At 46.5% G+C, this 16,289-nt stretch overlaps 1 protein-coding gene across 2 annotated transcripts in view; it reads left to right on the top strand.

The window, feature by feature from the left end:
• Positions 1 to 10,146: 10,146 nt before the first annotated feature.
• PLBD2 (phospholipase B domain containing 2) overlaps positions 10,147 to 16,289 on the top strand; it is a 28,207-nt gene continuing 22,064 nt past the window's right edge. For both annotated transcript variants that reach the window (XM_060118840.1, XM_060118839.1), the window contains exon 1: positions 10,147 to 10,502. In XM_060118840.1, coding sequence (XP_059974823.1) covers positions 10,213 to 10,502 — 290 coding nt within the window. In that variant the 5' untranslated portion in view covers positions 10,147 to 10,212. The remainder of the gene's footprint in view (positions 10,503 to 16,289) is intronic.

The following is a 16,289-nucleotide window of genomic DNA, read 5'->3' as shown; positions in this document are numbered from 1 at the left end:
CTCCTGGGGAGTGGTTAAAAACTATCCATGTCCCAAGTCCCACCCTCAGGAACTCTGATTTAGTTGGACTGGGGGTCCTGGCATCAGTAGTTTTTGGCCAGTGGTCCTTTCCTGGATTGGGGCGATTGAAACTAAGAGAGGGTTAAATCAGCCCAGGTAATTGGGCCGATAATACATAGTATGAGCTCTCAGCTCTCGTTTTGGGCCATCCGCTTGTTCGTCCAATCAGAAGATGTTTATCGAGCATCTACTATGTGCCACACACTGATCTAGGCACTGGGAATACAATAATGAGCAAAAGAGTCAAAAACCTCCGCCCTCCTGGTGCTGACATTCTAGTGGGGTAGAGGGCAGAGATAGACAGTAAACAAAGACATAAGTAAAATACATAGTATATCAGAAAGTGTAAGTGCTGTGGAGAAAAATAAAGCCTTCTTAACATTGCTGGTGGGGGTGTGAATTGGTGCTACCATGTTGGAAAACAGTCTGGCTTTATCTCCTAAAGCCGAGCATGTACGTATCCTACGACCCAGCAATTCTACTCTGAAGTATGCACCGTGGAGAAATGCTGACCCATCTACACCAGGAATTACATGGAAGAATGTTCATAGGGGCGCTATCTACTAAGTGGCCAAAATTGGGAAACACCCACATGCCCATCTATGGGAGAGCAAATGAGTAAATTCCCATGATGAAATATTACTTGGCAGTCAAAACACAGGAAATATAACCACACATTGCAATGTGGATGGATCTCTGAGATAGAATATCCAATGAAAAATGTCCCATTACGTAAACACGGTATCCTTCCTATCAAGTTAAAAGCAACTAAAAGCATACACACATATATGCAATAATAAACTATAAAGAGTAAACAAGGGAAGAATCACTATAGGATTCAGGATGAAGATTATGGTGAGGGGATTATGATGGGGCCGGGAGAACCATCTGGTTAGATGCAGGTTATTGTCAAGGCTATAGTTTTTGTTTCGAGTGGTGGTTTCACAGGTGTTTATTATATTATTAAATTTAAAAATTAAATGCTGATGAGAGTAAGCTATGAATCGAGGGTTATGATTACCCCCTCTTTATTTTTTGTGAACTTGGGTTAAAGAAAAAAAACAAGCAAGCAGGAGAGGGGCTAGAGCATGCTGCTGGTGGGAGGTGGATTGCAATTTTCTTTCTTTCTTTTTTTTTTTGGCATGTGGAATCTTAGTTCCCCAACCAGGGATTGAACCCGTGCCCCTTACAATGGAGCCCCTTGCAGTGGAAGTGCAGAATCTTAACCACTGGACCATCAGGGAAGTCCCAGTTTGCAATTTTCAATCAGTTAATCAAGGAAGGCGCCACTGGGGTGACCTCTGAGCCAAGACTTGAAGGAGGGGGTAGTGAACCACAGGAGAGATGTAGGGAAGGGTGTCCTAGGCAGAGGGCAAAGCAAGTGCAAACGCCCTGAGGTGGGAGTGTGCTTGGCATGCTCTAGGAATGGCAGCAGGGTCCGTGGGCTGGAGGGAGGGAGTGTGGGCACTTGTCCTGCATGGAGGAGAGAATAAAGCAGGCTTCGGGGAGGGGACAGGGAGGATGGTCCAGGGTTCCCCGAAGAGCCCAGATCCTGGATCTGCTCTTCTCAGCAATTTGCTGTTCGATTTTTTTCTTGGATTCCATGAGACACTTCAGTTTCCTTGAGGTAGTTTAACTGAGTTTCTATTACTTGCAACCCAGTGAGTCCTACTTGGTTAAATCACTGACCCTGTCTGGTCCAGGAGACCGTGGTGCAGGTTACTTCAGGAGAGGTTTCTCAAGAGATAAGTGCAAACTCGAGAGTGGATGCTGTGCAGTAGAAAACCACCCGGAGATGGGAGGAGACCCAGGCCAGCATCAGATATGGGGCATGGAATGGTAATTAGCCCATCCACTGAGTGCTTTTTTAGCATCAGGGATTTTATTAACATCTTTCCATCCTCCTGGGTATTAATATAGATTTTACAGATGAGGAGACTGAGACCCACGGAGGTTATGACATACAAAGTGAGCAGCCTGAGTGGGAAAACCCCATGTCTGGTCGACGGTGAAGCCCCTGCACCTGGGATAGGAGGTCTCTGCCTCATTTCCACTGGTGTGTCCTCTCATCTTTGGGTAACTTGGGGCAGGTGAGTCCTTGTCACTTCTCCCTCTTCTCCAGCCCCTGGGCAATCTGGAGGCCCGCGGGCAGCTCGGCGTGGTGGACGCACTCCATCCAGGACCCGCTGTGTCTCCAGCAGGAGGGAAGGGACCCAGAGAAAGAACGGGGTTCAGAGTCGGCTGTGGCGGGCATGTGGCAGGGATGCGGTGCAGCTCTGGGGTTTATGCAAAGCTGGTCCATCTGGGGAAGGCGGGGAGCAGAGAGTAGCTCTGACTTTCTCCAGGATCCTAGGGCATTTCCGCCCCCCTCTAGAAACCGCCAGTTTCGTCCCGGGGAGGGAACGGCGGGGAGGGCTGTGAATAGAAATGGAAGCATAGCGCCCCCTGGTGGCCTATTTTGGGTCATTGCTCTAATGCTGAAGGGATTTCCAGGTGATTCATTTTATTTTTATTGTGGTAAAAACGCGTAACATAAAATTTATCGTCTTAACCACTTGTAAGCATACAGCTCAGTAGTGTTAAGCATATTCAAATTGTTGTTCAACCAATCTTCAGAACGTTTTCATCTCATAAAACTGAAATTCTATACCCATTAAACAACTCCCCATTCCTTCCCCCGCCCAGGCCCTGGCAATCACCGTTTTACTTTGTCTCTATGAATTTGACTGCGCTAGGGACCTCCTATAAATGGCCTCATACAGTATTTGTCTTTCTGTGACTGGCTTATTTCACTTTAGCATAATTTCCCCAGGATTCTTTCATACTGTAGCCTGCGTCAGAATCTCCTTCCTTTTTAAAGCTGAGTAATATTCCACTGTATGTACACACCTCATTTTGTTTGCTTCCACCTCTCGGTTATTGTAAATAGTACTGCTATGAACATGTGTGTGCAAATATCTGAGATCCAGCTTTCAATTCTTTCCAATCTATACCCGGAAGTGGAATTGCTGGATCATATGTGCTATGGACTGACGTGTCTCCTCCCCCTCCCCCAATTCATTTGTTGAAGCCCTAACCCCACAATGTGACTCTATTTGGAGACATGGCTTTTAGGAGGTAATTAAGGTTGAACAAGGTCATATTGGGGTCCTGATCTGATAGGACTGCTGGCCTTATAAAAAGAGGAAGAGTCAGAGTTCTCTCTCTCTTCTCCTGGTCTTCATTCACACATTGAGGAAAGGCCACATGAGGCCACAACGAGAAAGTGGTTATTTACAAGCCAGGAAGAGAGCTCTCACCAGAACCTCACCAAACTGGCACCCTGATCTTAGACTTCGGGGCATACATTTCTGTTGTTTAAGCTCCCCAGTCTATGGTATTTTGTTATGGCAGCCTGGACTGACTAATACAATTTGGTAAACCTACTTTCCGTTTTTGAGGAACCGCTGTATTGTTTTCCACCGCAGCTGCACCATCTTACACTTCCACCAACAGTGCACAAGGGTTCCAATTTCTCTGCATCCTCACCAACACTTGTTATTTCCTATTTTGTTGATAGTAACCATCCTCATGGGTGTTCCAGGTAATTTTCCTCCTGACCATTCAGTGAAGGCTTATGTGTGCCCAGTACCGGACTAAGTGGGTTCCATGTTTGCCGTCATTTAATCCTCATGTTAGCAAGTGAAAGTGTTAGCATCATCCACATTTACAGATGAAGAAACTGAGGCACAGAGGTTGGAGGGACAAGTAACTAACTTTAATGTCACCAGCCAGTAATATTTACATCAAGGGCTCAGACTTAGTTGTGTGTCTCTCTACAGCCCAGGATCTTGACAGCAATCCTATTAATCTTGGTAATGATGGTGGTGATGGTGACAGCTAGCGGTCACAGAGCACTATGCCTGTGCCAGGCGCTGTCCTCCACTTTTAACATATATTTTAACCCATTTAGGTTTTACAACAATGCTATGAGATATAATATTACTATCCCCATTTAACAGATGGTGAAACTGAAGCACAGAAAACTCAAGTTGCATGCTCAAGGTCAGATGGCCACTAAATAGTGGCCAGGATTTGAAGCCAGTGTCCTATTCTGCCTTCCTGTGGGCACACATAGCTTCCAGCAAATCTTGTTTATGAAAATCCAAATCCTCCCAAAGTAAAAATGAGGGAGGGAGTATTTTCTGTAATAAAAGCATCACTACCACAACTCTCCCTCCTGCTGTGTATGTGATGCTGTACAGTTTGCAAAGGATTCTCACGGCTCAGAGGGATTAATCCTCATGCCACCTTTGTTGAAAAAGGACTGGTTTTGAGTATGAAAGGGCCCGTGACTGACCTGAGATCATCTCTGGGTTTCTGGGAGCTGGTACTCCAACCCTGGGCTCCCAAGGAAAGCTCAGGCATTTGTATCAAACAAATCAAGTTTGTACCTGGCTCCCTTTTTCTTTTTTGTTTAAATTTTTATTTTAAATTCATTTTGAGGGGCTTCCCTGGTGGCACAGTGGTTAAGAATCCACCTGCAAATGCAGCGGACATGGGTTCCAGCCCTGGTCCGGGAAGATCCTACATGCTGCGGAGCAACTAAGCCCGTGCACCACAACTACTGAGCCTGTGCTCTAGAGCCCGTGAGCCACAACTGCTGAGCCGGTGTGCCACAACTACTGAAGCCCGCACGCCTAGAGCCTGTGCTCTGCAACAAGAGAAGCCACCATAATAAGAAGCCCGCACACTGCAACGAAGAGTAGCCCCTGCTCACCGCAACTAGAGAAAGCCCATGTGAAGCAACGAAGACCCAATGCAGCCAAACATAAATAAATAATAAATAAATAAAAAGAAAATTATTAAAAAAATCATTTTGGACTTAAAGAGAAGTTGCAAAGAATGCAATGAATTATTGTATATCCTTCACTCAGAGTCTCCAAATGTTACCATTTTACCGTATTTGCTTTCTTTCTCTCTGTCTCTCCAGTTGATTGGATGAGGCCCACCCTCATTATGGAAAGTAATCTGCTTTACTCAAAGTCTTCCAATTTAAATGCTAATCACATCTAAAAATACCTTCACAGCAACATCTCAACTGGTGTATAACCAAACATGTGGGCACTATAGCCAGGCCAAGGGAACACATACAATTACCCATCCCAGCTCTCAAGGTTCTTTCATCCTTCTGCTTTTCTGTCCTAGATGTGTTGATATTTCAGCCTTAGCATTGTCACCTCAAGGTTACAAGATGGCTGCTGAACTCCAGAAATCACAATCTCAGACAACAATACTGTCCAGAGCAGTGGCCAGGGAAAAGAAGGTTAAAAAAGGTCTTTTCTTTGCCCATCTCTCTCTTAATAGACAGTCTGGGAATAGACTGGAAGACAGTCTTCCCAGAATCCCTTAGCAGACTTCTCTCTATGTTTAATTGGCCAGAATAAGGTCACATGTCCACCTCTAGACCAATCACTGGAAAGGGGACACAGGATGCCAGAATTGGCTTAGACCAATCAAGGCTCATCCCCTGACACCAAGTGGATGAATTTGGGTAACAAGGGAAAATAGAGGAATTACTGCTGGGTAGGCAACCAACAGCAGTGGTGTGTACTTGATGCTCCTTAAATGCTGAGGAGTGAACCAATGGATGACTTAAACTTGGTAGAGGCAAGAGTTCGATAAAGCAAAACAAGTGTGTAGAGAGTTGGCTTGGGTCTCCTTTGCAGGCTTAGCTTTCATGGCTTGCCCAGTGCCCTTGACGATGAACAGGCTATCTGGGAGACCCTAGCTGGTCAGGTAGACAGGGCAGCCCAGTTGCAGAGGAAGAAGTGGCCACCACCAGCCTTTGTCCTCTCTGATGTGACAATCTGGCTCTGTCCCATGGCCTCCCAGCCTGGGATCTGGCCAACCCTCTGACACCGGGACAGCCATCTGCTGTTCTAGAAGCTGACTCTGCAGGCGGGAGACTGTGGAGATTTCCCCAGCAGAGAGCGGGGGTGGAAGGAGAGAGGAAAGAGGAGGAGCTCTCCACCCCAAAGCTAACAGCCAGTAAGAGAGGTCAAGGGTGGGCTTCCCTGGTGGCGCAGTGGTTGAGCGTCCGCCTGCCGATGCAGGGGACACGGGTTTGTGCCCCAGTCTGGGAAGATCCCACATGCCACAGAGCGGCTGGGGCCCATGAGCCATGGCCACTGAGCCTGCGTGTCCGGAGCCTGTGCTCCGCAACGGGAGAGGCCACAACAGTGAGAGGCCCACATATAGCTTAAAAAAAAAAAAAAAAAGAGAGGTCAAGGGTATCCTGAAATGGGTTGGAAAATTCAATCCTCATTTATAGGATACTTTCCAAGCCTTTTCACATTTATCATCTTGTTTAAGTATCCCCACAGGCAAGGGAGACAGATATCATTCTTCTCATTGTATGGATGAGGCTCTGGAGGTCCAGAAAGTCAAAAAGCCTTGCCCAAGGCCACTGTATGCATTTCCTATTGCTGCTGTAACAAATGACCACAGACTTAGTGGCTTTAAACAATACAAATTTTACAAATTTATTATCTTACAGTTCAGAAGGTCAGAAATCCTAAAGTCAAGGTGTTGGCAGGACTGCCTTCATTCTGAAGTCTTCAAGGGAGAGTCTGTTTCTGTGCCTTTTCCAGCTTCTAAAGGCCACTGTGTTCCTTGGCTTGTGGCCCCTTCCTCCATCTTCAAGGCCAGCAGCGTAGCATCTTCCAATCACACCGCCTTTCCTCACTCTGACCTCCTGCCTCCCTCTTCTAAGGACGCTTGCGATTACATTGGGCCCACCATCTGGGTAATCCAGGACAATCTCCTCATGTCAAGGTCCTTAACTTAATCACATCTGCAAAGTTCTTTTTGCCATGTGCGGTAACATATTTGTCACTTGTGGAGATCAGGATGTGGACATCTTTGGAAAGACATTATTCAACTTATCGTAGTTACCCAGCTGAGGAGAGACTGAGAACTTCTGAGCCCCTACATTGCTCCTTTGCCCTTCTCCTCAGCAGTTTCACTGTGGCTGCAGTCACTGACAGATCCTGTTTGTGCCTTGCACACCCCAGTGGCAGCATTTCAGTGGATCCTGCATTTGCCATTTTTAGGTAAGGAATGAACACATGGGCCCTGGAGTCTGGTTGTCTGAGTTGAAATCCTAGCTTCAACTCTTCCTAGTTGTGTGATGTTGGGCAAGTTACTTTACTTTTTTGTAGCTCTGCTTTCTCATCTGTAAAATGGGGATGATGAATAAAAGATACCTGTCCCCTAGGTGTGGAGTATGAGGATTTTTTTTTTTTTTTTTTGCGATACGCGGGCCTGTCACTGTTGTGGCCTCTCCCGTTGTGGGGCACAGGCTCCGGATGAGCAGGCTCAGTGGCCATGGCTCACGGGCCCAGCTGCTCCGCGGCATGTGGGATCTTCCCGGACTGGGGCACGAACCTGTGTCCCCTGCATCGGCAGGCGGACTCTCAACCACTGCACCACCAGGGAAGCCCGAGTATGAGGATTAAATGATTTAATGAACGTTGAGTGCTCAGAACAATGTCTGGTTCATAATAACTTCAGTACATGTTAGCTTGCTTTTTTGTTTTTAATTGAAGGCATGACAGCCCATCATTTACTCTCTACCAGTGTGCTTTGCTCTCTTCTAACTTTGGGGTCTGAAGGTGTCAGGGTATTTAATTCCAGCCGCTGCAACAGACAAACCTGGAATCACAGTGGCTAAACATACTAATCTTTGACTTATCACTACTTTGAAATCATGATAGTTATTAGACTGGAGTCTTCATTTCAGCCAAGGCCCAAGGGCTGGGCTAATCAATGGGGACCTTGGGGGCTGTAGCTGAGGGGTTTCTATGTCTGCCAGGCTCTCGGGTGGGATTGTAACCCCTGATGATGAGGCTCTTTCTCTGGGACTGGGATCATTACAGCCGCAGTGAGGGTCACCTGGCCCAAGTTGGGGTAGGGGGCTGCTGCTCGGGTTCAGGGCTCAGCTGGGAGTATTCTGGAGGTTTCTCATCACTCAAGGAGAATCTTTTTGTTCTTGATGACCCATGGCCATTTGAACATTTTCTCCACGCAGGCTGAGATCCACAATGGTTCACTAGCTTCCAAAGCCAGGTTTATAGGAGTCCATATAGCTAAGAAATTAAATGCTTAGAATTCAGAGGCAAAGAGGCCCAGGGTAGAATCCCATCAGCCTACTTACTTGCTGCAGGCCCTTTTGAGGCTTGAAGGAGACAAGACACTTATCTCTCAACATCCTTCTCATCTCCCACAAACTACTGCCCTGCAAATCAAGGCCTTTCTCCTCCCAGTGCTATGGCCACCAAACCCACTCCCCTGCCCCCAGCCCAACACCACTGTCCTTTTCTCTTATGGTAAACGAAGTGAGCATTTTCCATGTTTAAAGATCTTTTTTTTTTTTTTTTTTCGGTACGCAGTCCTCTCACTGTTGTGGCCTCTCCCGTTGCGGAGCACAGGCTCCGGACGCGCAGGCTCAGCGGCCATGGCTCACGGGCCCAGCCGCCCCGCGGCATGTGGGATCCTCCCGGACCGGGGCACGAGCCCGTGTCCCCTGCATCCGCAGGCGGACTCTCAACCACTGCGCCACCAGGGAAGCCCCTAAAGATCATTTTAACATCTTTTTTCATGAATTGTCCGTTCATAGTTTTCGTCCATTTTTCTATCTGGTTTTCACATTTTCCCCTCAAATTTAAAGGGTTATTCATATATTAGTGAGAATGGCCCTTTATCCATGATACATGTTATAAATATCTTCTCCCAGTTTGTCACTTGTCTTTTGACTTCGCAAGTTTTATGTAGTCAAATGTACTAATTTTTTATTGCATTTGGGTTTTGAGTCATAGTTAGAGGCCTTTTTTTTTTTTTTTTTTTTGCGGTACGCGGGCCTCTCACTGTTGTGGCCCCTCCCGTTGCGGAGCACAGGCTCTGGACGCGCAGGTTCAGCGGCCATGGCTCACGGGCCCAGCCGCTCTGTGGCATGTGGGATCTTCCCAGACCGGGGCACGAACCCCTGTCCCCTGCATCGGCAGGCGGACTCTCAACCACTGCGCCCCCAGGGAAGCCCCTAGAGGCCTTTTTTTCCCACACACAAGTTATGGAGGAATTCACCCATACATATACTTCTAGGAATTGCAGTTTCATTTTTTACATCTAGATGCTCATCATTTAGGAGTTTATTCTTTTTTTAAAAATAAATTTATTTATTTATTTTTGGCTGCGTTGGGTTTTCGTTGCTGCACGCGGGCTTTCTCTAGTTGCGGCGAGTGGGGACTATTCTTCGTTGTGGTGCGCGGGCTTCTCATTGCGGTGGCTTCTCTTGTTGTGGAGCACTGGCTCTATGTGCGTGGGCTTCGGTAGTTGTGGCTCGCAGGCTCTAGAGCACAGGCTCAGTAGTTGTGGCGCACGGGCTTAAGTTGCTCTGCGGCACCTGGGATCTTCCTAGACTAGGGCTCGAACCCATGTCCCCTGCATTGGCAGGCGGATTCTTAACCACTGCACCACCCAGGGAAGTCCCAGGAGTTTATTCTTCTGTGTTGTGTGAGCAGTGGATACTGGGTCAAAAGAAAAGAAAAACAGAGAAAGTATTTTTGGGACAACTGGTAAAATTCGAATACAGACCCTGTATTAGACAACAGTATTAAGTAAATGGTAAATTTCCTGAGTGGTACTGTGGTTATGAAGGATAGTGTCTTTTCTCTTATGTGACCACCTGCAGTTTTTAGGGTTGATGCGACACTATGTCTTCAATTAACTCTCAAATGGTTGAGCAAAATTACATATAAGTATGAAGAGACACTTAATAAAATGTGACAAAATATTAGCAATTGATGACAGGCATATGGATATTTATTATACTTTACTATTCTTGCAACTTTTCTTGAGGTTCAAACTTTTGAAAAATAAAAAGCCCGGAGGAAGGGTGCCACTGCAAGGTTTGAGTAGGCTGACGAGGGCGCCGGGCCCCTTTAAGATGGCCCCGTCCCTTACGTCCCGCCCCAGGCCCCGCCTACCCGGAAGGGCTCGGCCCAAGCCCCGCCCCTCCACCGCCTACCTCCTTTTCCAGCCAGCCCTGGCCCGGCCCTCCGCAGCGGAGTGTAGTCACGTGAGCCGGGCTGCGGCGCCCCGCTCCGCACCGTCATGGTGGACCCGATGTATGGATCCACGGGCGGCCGCCTGGCCCGGGCGCTGACGCGGGCGCTGGCGCTGGCCCTGGTGCTGGCTCTGCTGGTCGGGCTGTTCCTGAGCGGCCTGACCGGCGCGATCCCGACCCCGAGGGGTCACCGGGGACCGGGGAGGCCGGTCCCACCCGCCTCCCGCTGCCGTTCGGTGCTCCTGGACCCTGAGACGGGCCAGCTGCGCCTGGTAGATGGCCGCCACCCTGACGCCGTGGCCTGGGCCAACCTTACCAACGCCATCCGCGAGACCGGGTAAGGGTTGGCCCCATCTCGCGCGGACCAGCCGGGGGAGGGAGTTGCGTGGGCGCCGGACCTCGCCTGCCCCTAGGACCAGCCTCTTGCGGTGACAGAGTCCCATCCTTGTCTCCCTGGGGGTCAGTGTCCCACCTGAGGCTGCTGCACCGTAGTTGGGTGGGGCTGATGCAGCATCCCTCAGCTCATGGGGAGGAGAAATTCTCACTTCCTTGGTTTTAGCTTACCCCATGGGTGCCAGCCCCCCTGCCTTCTTTCCAGAACCAGAGCAGCAGGACTGAGCTTGGATTCCAGGCCAGTCTGAAAACAGAGGGTCCCTAAATTCACAAAGACCCAGACTGTATCATTGCTTGGCTTCTGCTCCTTGCTTCCCTCCTCTCTCCTGGTCCAGGGGAAAGTCGCTTGGCCAGATACTTAGTATGGAGCCAAGCACTCCATCTTTGGCAGTCACCGTCACTATCCTTATCACCGGTACCCAGGCTGTCATTCTGTTGTATGGTTCTTACCTAACTCCTCTGCCTGTCTGGGCTCTCATTTCCCCATCTGTGGCCTGGATTTTGATGATGTGCTCTGGCTGGGTAGTTGGGTGGTGCCCATTCATTCATTCACTCACCTGGTGCTCTTGGCTATGGGGACACAGAGCTGAGGGGGTCCCCATTCAGTCAGGGAGACGGTGCCAGGAGGGAAAATCCTGGGAGTGGGGAACATCTGCCTCAAAGCCTTGTCAGCAAGGCCCAGACCCTGGATCCACGCTGTGCTGGGGAATCTTGGGGAACCCTGTGTCCCCCCCACCTCCTCCCCCACCTGAACTATCCCATCCTGGAGTCATCCGAGTGCTTAGAATACGTTACCCCCTCCAGCAGGCATGGCTTCTCCCACTGCTGCCCCCATCCATTTGGCTGGCTTGCATTCATTTCTGCAGGTGTTGGGGAGACATAGGACACTGTGGACACCCCCGTTCTGGTGCTTTGTGGCACTTGGGAGTATATTAGATAGACCAGAGATTGTGGGGAGAGGACTTGCTGCAGACACAGAAGCTGGGTGCAGCTAATCTGGGAAGGCTCCCAGGGAGAGGAAGCCACAGAGTGGGCTGGCGTCTGTGGAGGGAACCAGAACTCTGTGGCGACGTGACTCTGGAATCTGGTGACCCAGTCTCTGCTGACTCATATGTTTTGGGACCCCGCTTAGCAGAGCTAAGAGAGATGACAATCTCTGGATGCTAGTGAGCAGGCACAGAGGTAAGGCTCAGCATGGGGAGGGGGCTTTGGCCCCAGCAGTTCCCCGCTAGGCTGTGTTGCTGTCAATTATGGAAAACAGAGAAGTGGGGAGAGGGCTCCCCTGCTTGTGCTGGATGGAAAGTTCTTCCAGGCTCAGCTCTGGAGCTGTGTGACCTTGGGCAAATCACTTCATCTCTCTGAGCCTGTTTCCTTCCGGAAGGTGGGGCTCGAAGTGAAATTCGGGGGATCACAGAAAGCACCTCTGTTTATTTACTAAAGGAAGGAGTGAATGAAAGAGAAAGGAGCGCGTGTCTTCTGCCCTCACTTTGCAGGTGGGGAAACTGAGAAGTGAGCCCTGGTCTCTTCCACACTTCTTGCTCTCACTTCACTGTTCCAGCATCTTTTCTGTCCAGTCTGCCCCTTTCCCTGTGGGTTTGACAGCACTTGGGACTATGATGTAGGGGAAACTGTATGGGAAGCCCCCATTTTATAAGCAGGGATACGGAGGCCCTCAAAGACACCCTGTTGAGAACTCAGGAGTGAGATGTAAGAAAGACATCTGGGGTGTCCTGGCGCCCGAGCAGCAAAATTGCTGATTTTCAGGTGACTGTCTTATTTTTTGGAGGGTGGAAATCATGGTTTGACTCTTCTGTTCACCTAGAATTGGGATCCTTCCTCCTTTCTGGCTCCCAGATTTCACCAGATCCTGGGATTGTCAGGATAACTTGCACGTTTCCTTCCCCCATAATCTTTCCTCTTACTTGTGCTGTATCTGACTCTGGACTGACACTCCCCATGGAGCCTGAAACATTTAGGATTTAATGCTAGGGGATCAGAGATGCACCCAGAAGCAGCCCCTGCGCCAGCCTGGCTCTGGTCTTGGTCCTGGGGAGACCGAACCCTCCAACCTTACCTTTTCCTCCTTTTCTGACCTGATGCCCCCCAACCAGCTGATTGACCTAAATAGCCTTCAAGTTGGGAGAGGAAGTGAATACCAATGGAACTAACCTATTAGGAAACTGGGAAACAACCCAAATCTACCACCAACAGGCAGAAACCCAGCCCAGTAAAATGGATAAATATCACCCAACTGTTTCTTTTTTTTTTTTTTCTTTTTTTAATCTATTTTTTTTGTATTTTATTTAATTTATTTTTTTATACAGCAGGTTCTTATTAGTCATCCATTTTATACACATCAGTGTATACATGTCAATCCCAATCTCACAGTTCATCCCAGCCCCCCACCCCCCTGCTGCTTTCCCCGCTTGGTGTCCATACGTTTCTTCTCTACATCTGTGTCTCAATTTCTGCCCTGCAAAACGGTTCATCTGTACCATTTTTCTAGGTTCCACATATATGCATTAATATACGATATTTGTTTTTCTCTTTCTGACTTACTTCACTCTGTATGACAGTCTCTAGATCCATCCACGTCTCTACAAATGACCCAATTTCATTTCTTTTTATGGCTGAATAATATTCCATTGTATATATGTACCACATCTTCTTTATCCAGTCGTCTGTCTATGGGCATTTAGGTTGCTTCCATGACCTGGCTGTTGTAAATAGTGCTGCAGTGAACATTGGGGTGCATGTGTCTTTTTGAATTATGGTTTTCTCTGGGTATATGCCCAGTAGTGGGATTGCTGGGTCATATGGTAGTTCTATTTTTAGTTTTTTAAGGAAACTCCATACTGTTCTCCATAGTGGCTATATCAATTTACATTCCCACCAACAGTGCAAGAGGGTTCCCTTTTCTCCACACCCTCTCCAGCATTTGTTGTTTGTAGATTTTCTGATGATGGCCATTCTGACTGGTGTGAGGTGATACCTCATTGTAGTTTTGATGTGCATTTCTCTAATAATTAGTGATGTTGTACAGCTTTTCATGTGCTTCTTGGCCATCTGTATGCCTCCTTTGGAGAAATGTCTATTTAGGTCTTCTGCCCATTTTTGGATTGGGTTGTTTGTTTTTTTAATACTGAGCTGCATGAGCTGTTTTTATATTTTGGAGATTAATCCTTTGTCCGTTGATTCGTTTGCAAATATTTTCTCCCATTCTGAGGGTTGTCTTTTCGTCTTGTTTATGGTTTCCTTTGCTGTGCAAAAGCTTTGAAGTTTCATTAGGTCCCGTTTGTTTACTTTTGTTTCTATTTCCATTACTCTAGGAGGTGGATCAAAAAAGTTCTTGCTGTGATTTATGTCAAAGAGTGTTCTTCCTATGTTTTCCTCTAAGAGTTTTATAGTGTCCGGTCTTACATTTAGGTCTCGAATCCATTTTGAGTTTATTTTTGTGTATGGTGTTAGGGAGTGTTCTAATTTCATTCTTTTACATGTAGCTGTCCAGTTTTCCCAGCACCACTTATTAAGGAGACTGTCTTTTCTCCATTGTATATCCTTGCCTCCTTTGTCATAGACTAGTTGACCATAGGTGTGTGGGTTTATCTCTGGGCTTTCTATCTTGTTCCATTGATCTATATTTCTATTTCTATGCCAGTACCATATTGTCTTGATGACTGTAGCTTTGTAGTATAGTCTGAAGTCAGGGAGTCTGATTCCTCCAGCTCTGCTTTTTTCCCTCAAGACTGCTTTGGCTATTTGGGGTCTTTTGTGTCTCCATATAAATTTTAGGATTTTTTGTTCTAGTTCTGTAAAAAATGCCATTGGTAATTTGATAGGGATTGCGTTGGATCTGTAGATTGCTTTGGGTAGTATAGTCATTTTCACAATATTGATTCTTCTAATCCAAGAACATGGTATATCTCTCCATCTGTTGGTATCATCTTTAATTTCTTTCATCAGTGTCTTATAGTTTTCTGCATACAGGTCTTTTGTTTCCCTAGGTAGGTTTATTCCTAGGTATTTTACTCTTTTTGTTGCAATGGTAAATGGGAGTGTTTCCATAATTTCTCTTTCAGATTTTTCATCATTAGTATATAGGAATGCAAGAGATTTCTGTGCATTAATTTTGTATCCTGCAACTTTACCAAATTCACTGATTAGCTCTAGTAGTTTTCTGGTGGCATCTTTAGCGTTCTCTATGTATAGTATCATGTCATCTGCAAACAGTGACAGTTTTACTTCTTCTTTTTCAATTTGTATTCCTTTTATTTCTTTTTCTTCTCTGATTGCCGTGGCTAGGACTTCCAAAATTATGTTGAATAATAGTGGTGAGAGTGGACATCCTTGTCTTGTTCCTGATCTTAGAGGAAATGCTTTCAGTTTTTCACCATTGAGAATGATGTTTGCTGTGGGTTTGTCGTATATGGCCTTTATTATGTTGAGGTAGGTTCCCTCTATGCCCACTTTCTGGAGAGTTTTTATCATAAATGGGTGTTGAATTTTGTTAAAAGCTTTTTCTGCACCTATTGAGATGATCATATGGTTTTTATTCTTCAGTTTGTTAATAGGATGTATCACATTGATTGATTTGCATATGTTGAAGAATCCTTGCATCCTTGGGATAAATCCCACTTGATCATGGTGTATGATCCTTTTAATGTGTTGTTGAATTCTGTTTGCTAATATTTTGTTGGGGATTTTTGCCTCTATATTCATCAGTGATATTGGTCTGTAATTTTCTTTTTTTGTAGTATCTTTGTCTGGTTTTGGAATCAGGGTGATGGTAGCCTCATAGAATGAGTTTGGGAGTGTTCCTTCCTCTGCAATTTTTTGGAAGAGTTTGAGAAGGATGGGTGTTAGCTCTTCTCTCTTTAATTTTTTAAAAAAAATTTTATTGGAGTATAGCTGATTTACAATGTTGTATTAGTTTCAGGTGTACAGCAAAGTGAATCAGTTATACATATATCTACATTTTTTTTTTTTAGATTCTTCTCCCACGTAGCCCATTACAGAGTATTGAGTAGAGTTCCCTGTGCTATACAGCAGGTTCTTATTAGTTATCCAACTGTTTCTTTGAAAAGTCACAAAAGATAAACTTACACCATCAAGAATGGAAAAGGAGTGATAGCCACAGATGAGGTGGTACATCCCACATAGTAGCGGGTGTCCAGGGCACACTATACACTGAAGGGACAATGATGGTGAGGGGGGATTTGTGACCCCTTGCTTATCTCACAAGAATGGTCTGGCTTTTCCCAAACGTGGCCTCTTCATTAGATCCTGGAGTCATCTCAGAGGTATTAGCTGTCCCTGACATAAAACCACAGTGTGGCCCATACACTTTCCAGAAAAAAAAAAAAAAAAGATTGGGGAAATAGATTCAGTGCAGCCAACTTTTTATTTTTGCCAGACAAGTGCATTAAAAACAAACCAGAACAATATTTATTGATCTCTGCCCATTTCATCTAATAAAAGATCAGCTATTTTAGAACCAAACAAGCAGGAAGGACATGATCTCTGAATCAAGAACAGTCTAATGGGGACATTTTGCTTTAGAAACACATTCTTTCCAGTGGTTTGTTTTTTTGTTTTGTTTTGGCCAGGGACTGGGGTAGAGTCTCCCAAAGTTGTCAGCCAGCACAGCAGTGAGGGATTCCAGAATCCATTTGCTGATGTCCAAGCCTTCCCGTTTTACAGATGGGGAAGCTGAGGCTGGGAGAGTGTGGAG

Source organism: Mesoplodon densirostris, chromosome 15 (genome assembly GCF_025265405.1).
Source record: "Mesoplodon densirostris isolate mMesDen1 chromosome 15, mMesDen1 primary haplotype, whole genome shotgun sequence".
NCBI classification, from domain to species: Eukaryota; Metazoa; Chordata; class Mammalia; order Artiodactyla; family Ziphiidae; genus Mesoplodon; species Mesoplodon densirostris.
The sequence above is the reverse complement of the archived record's forward strand: the minus strand, read 5'-3'. Positions and strand labels throughout refer to the sequence as shown.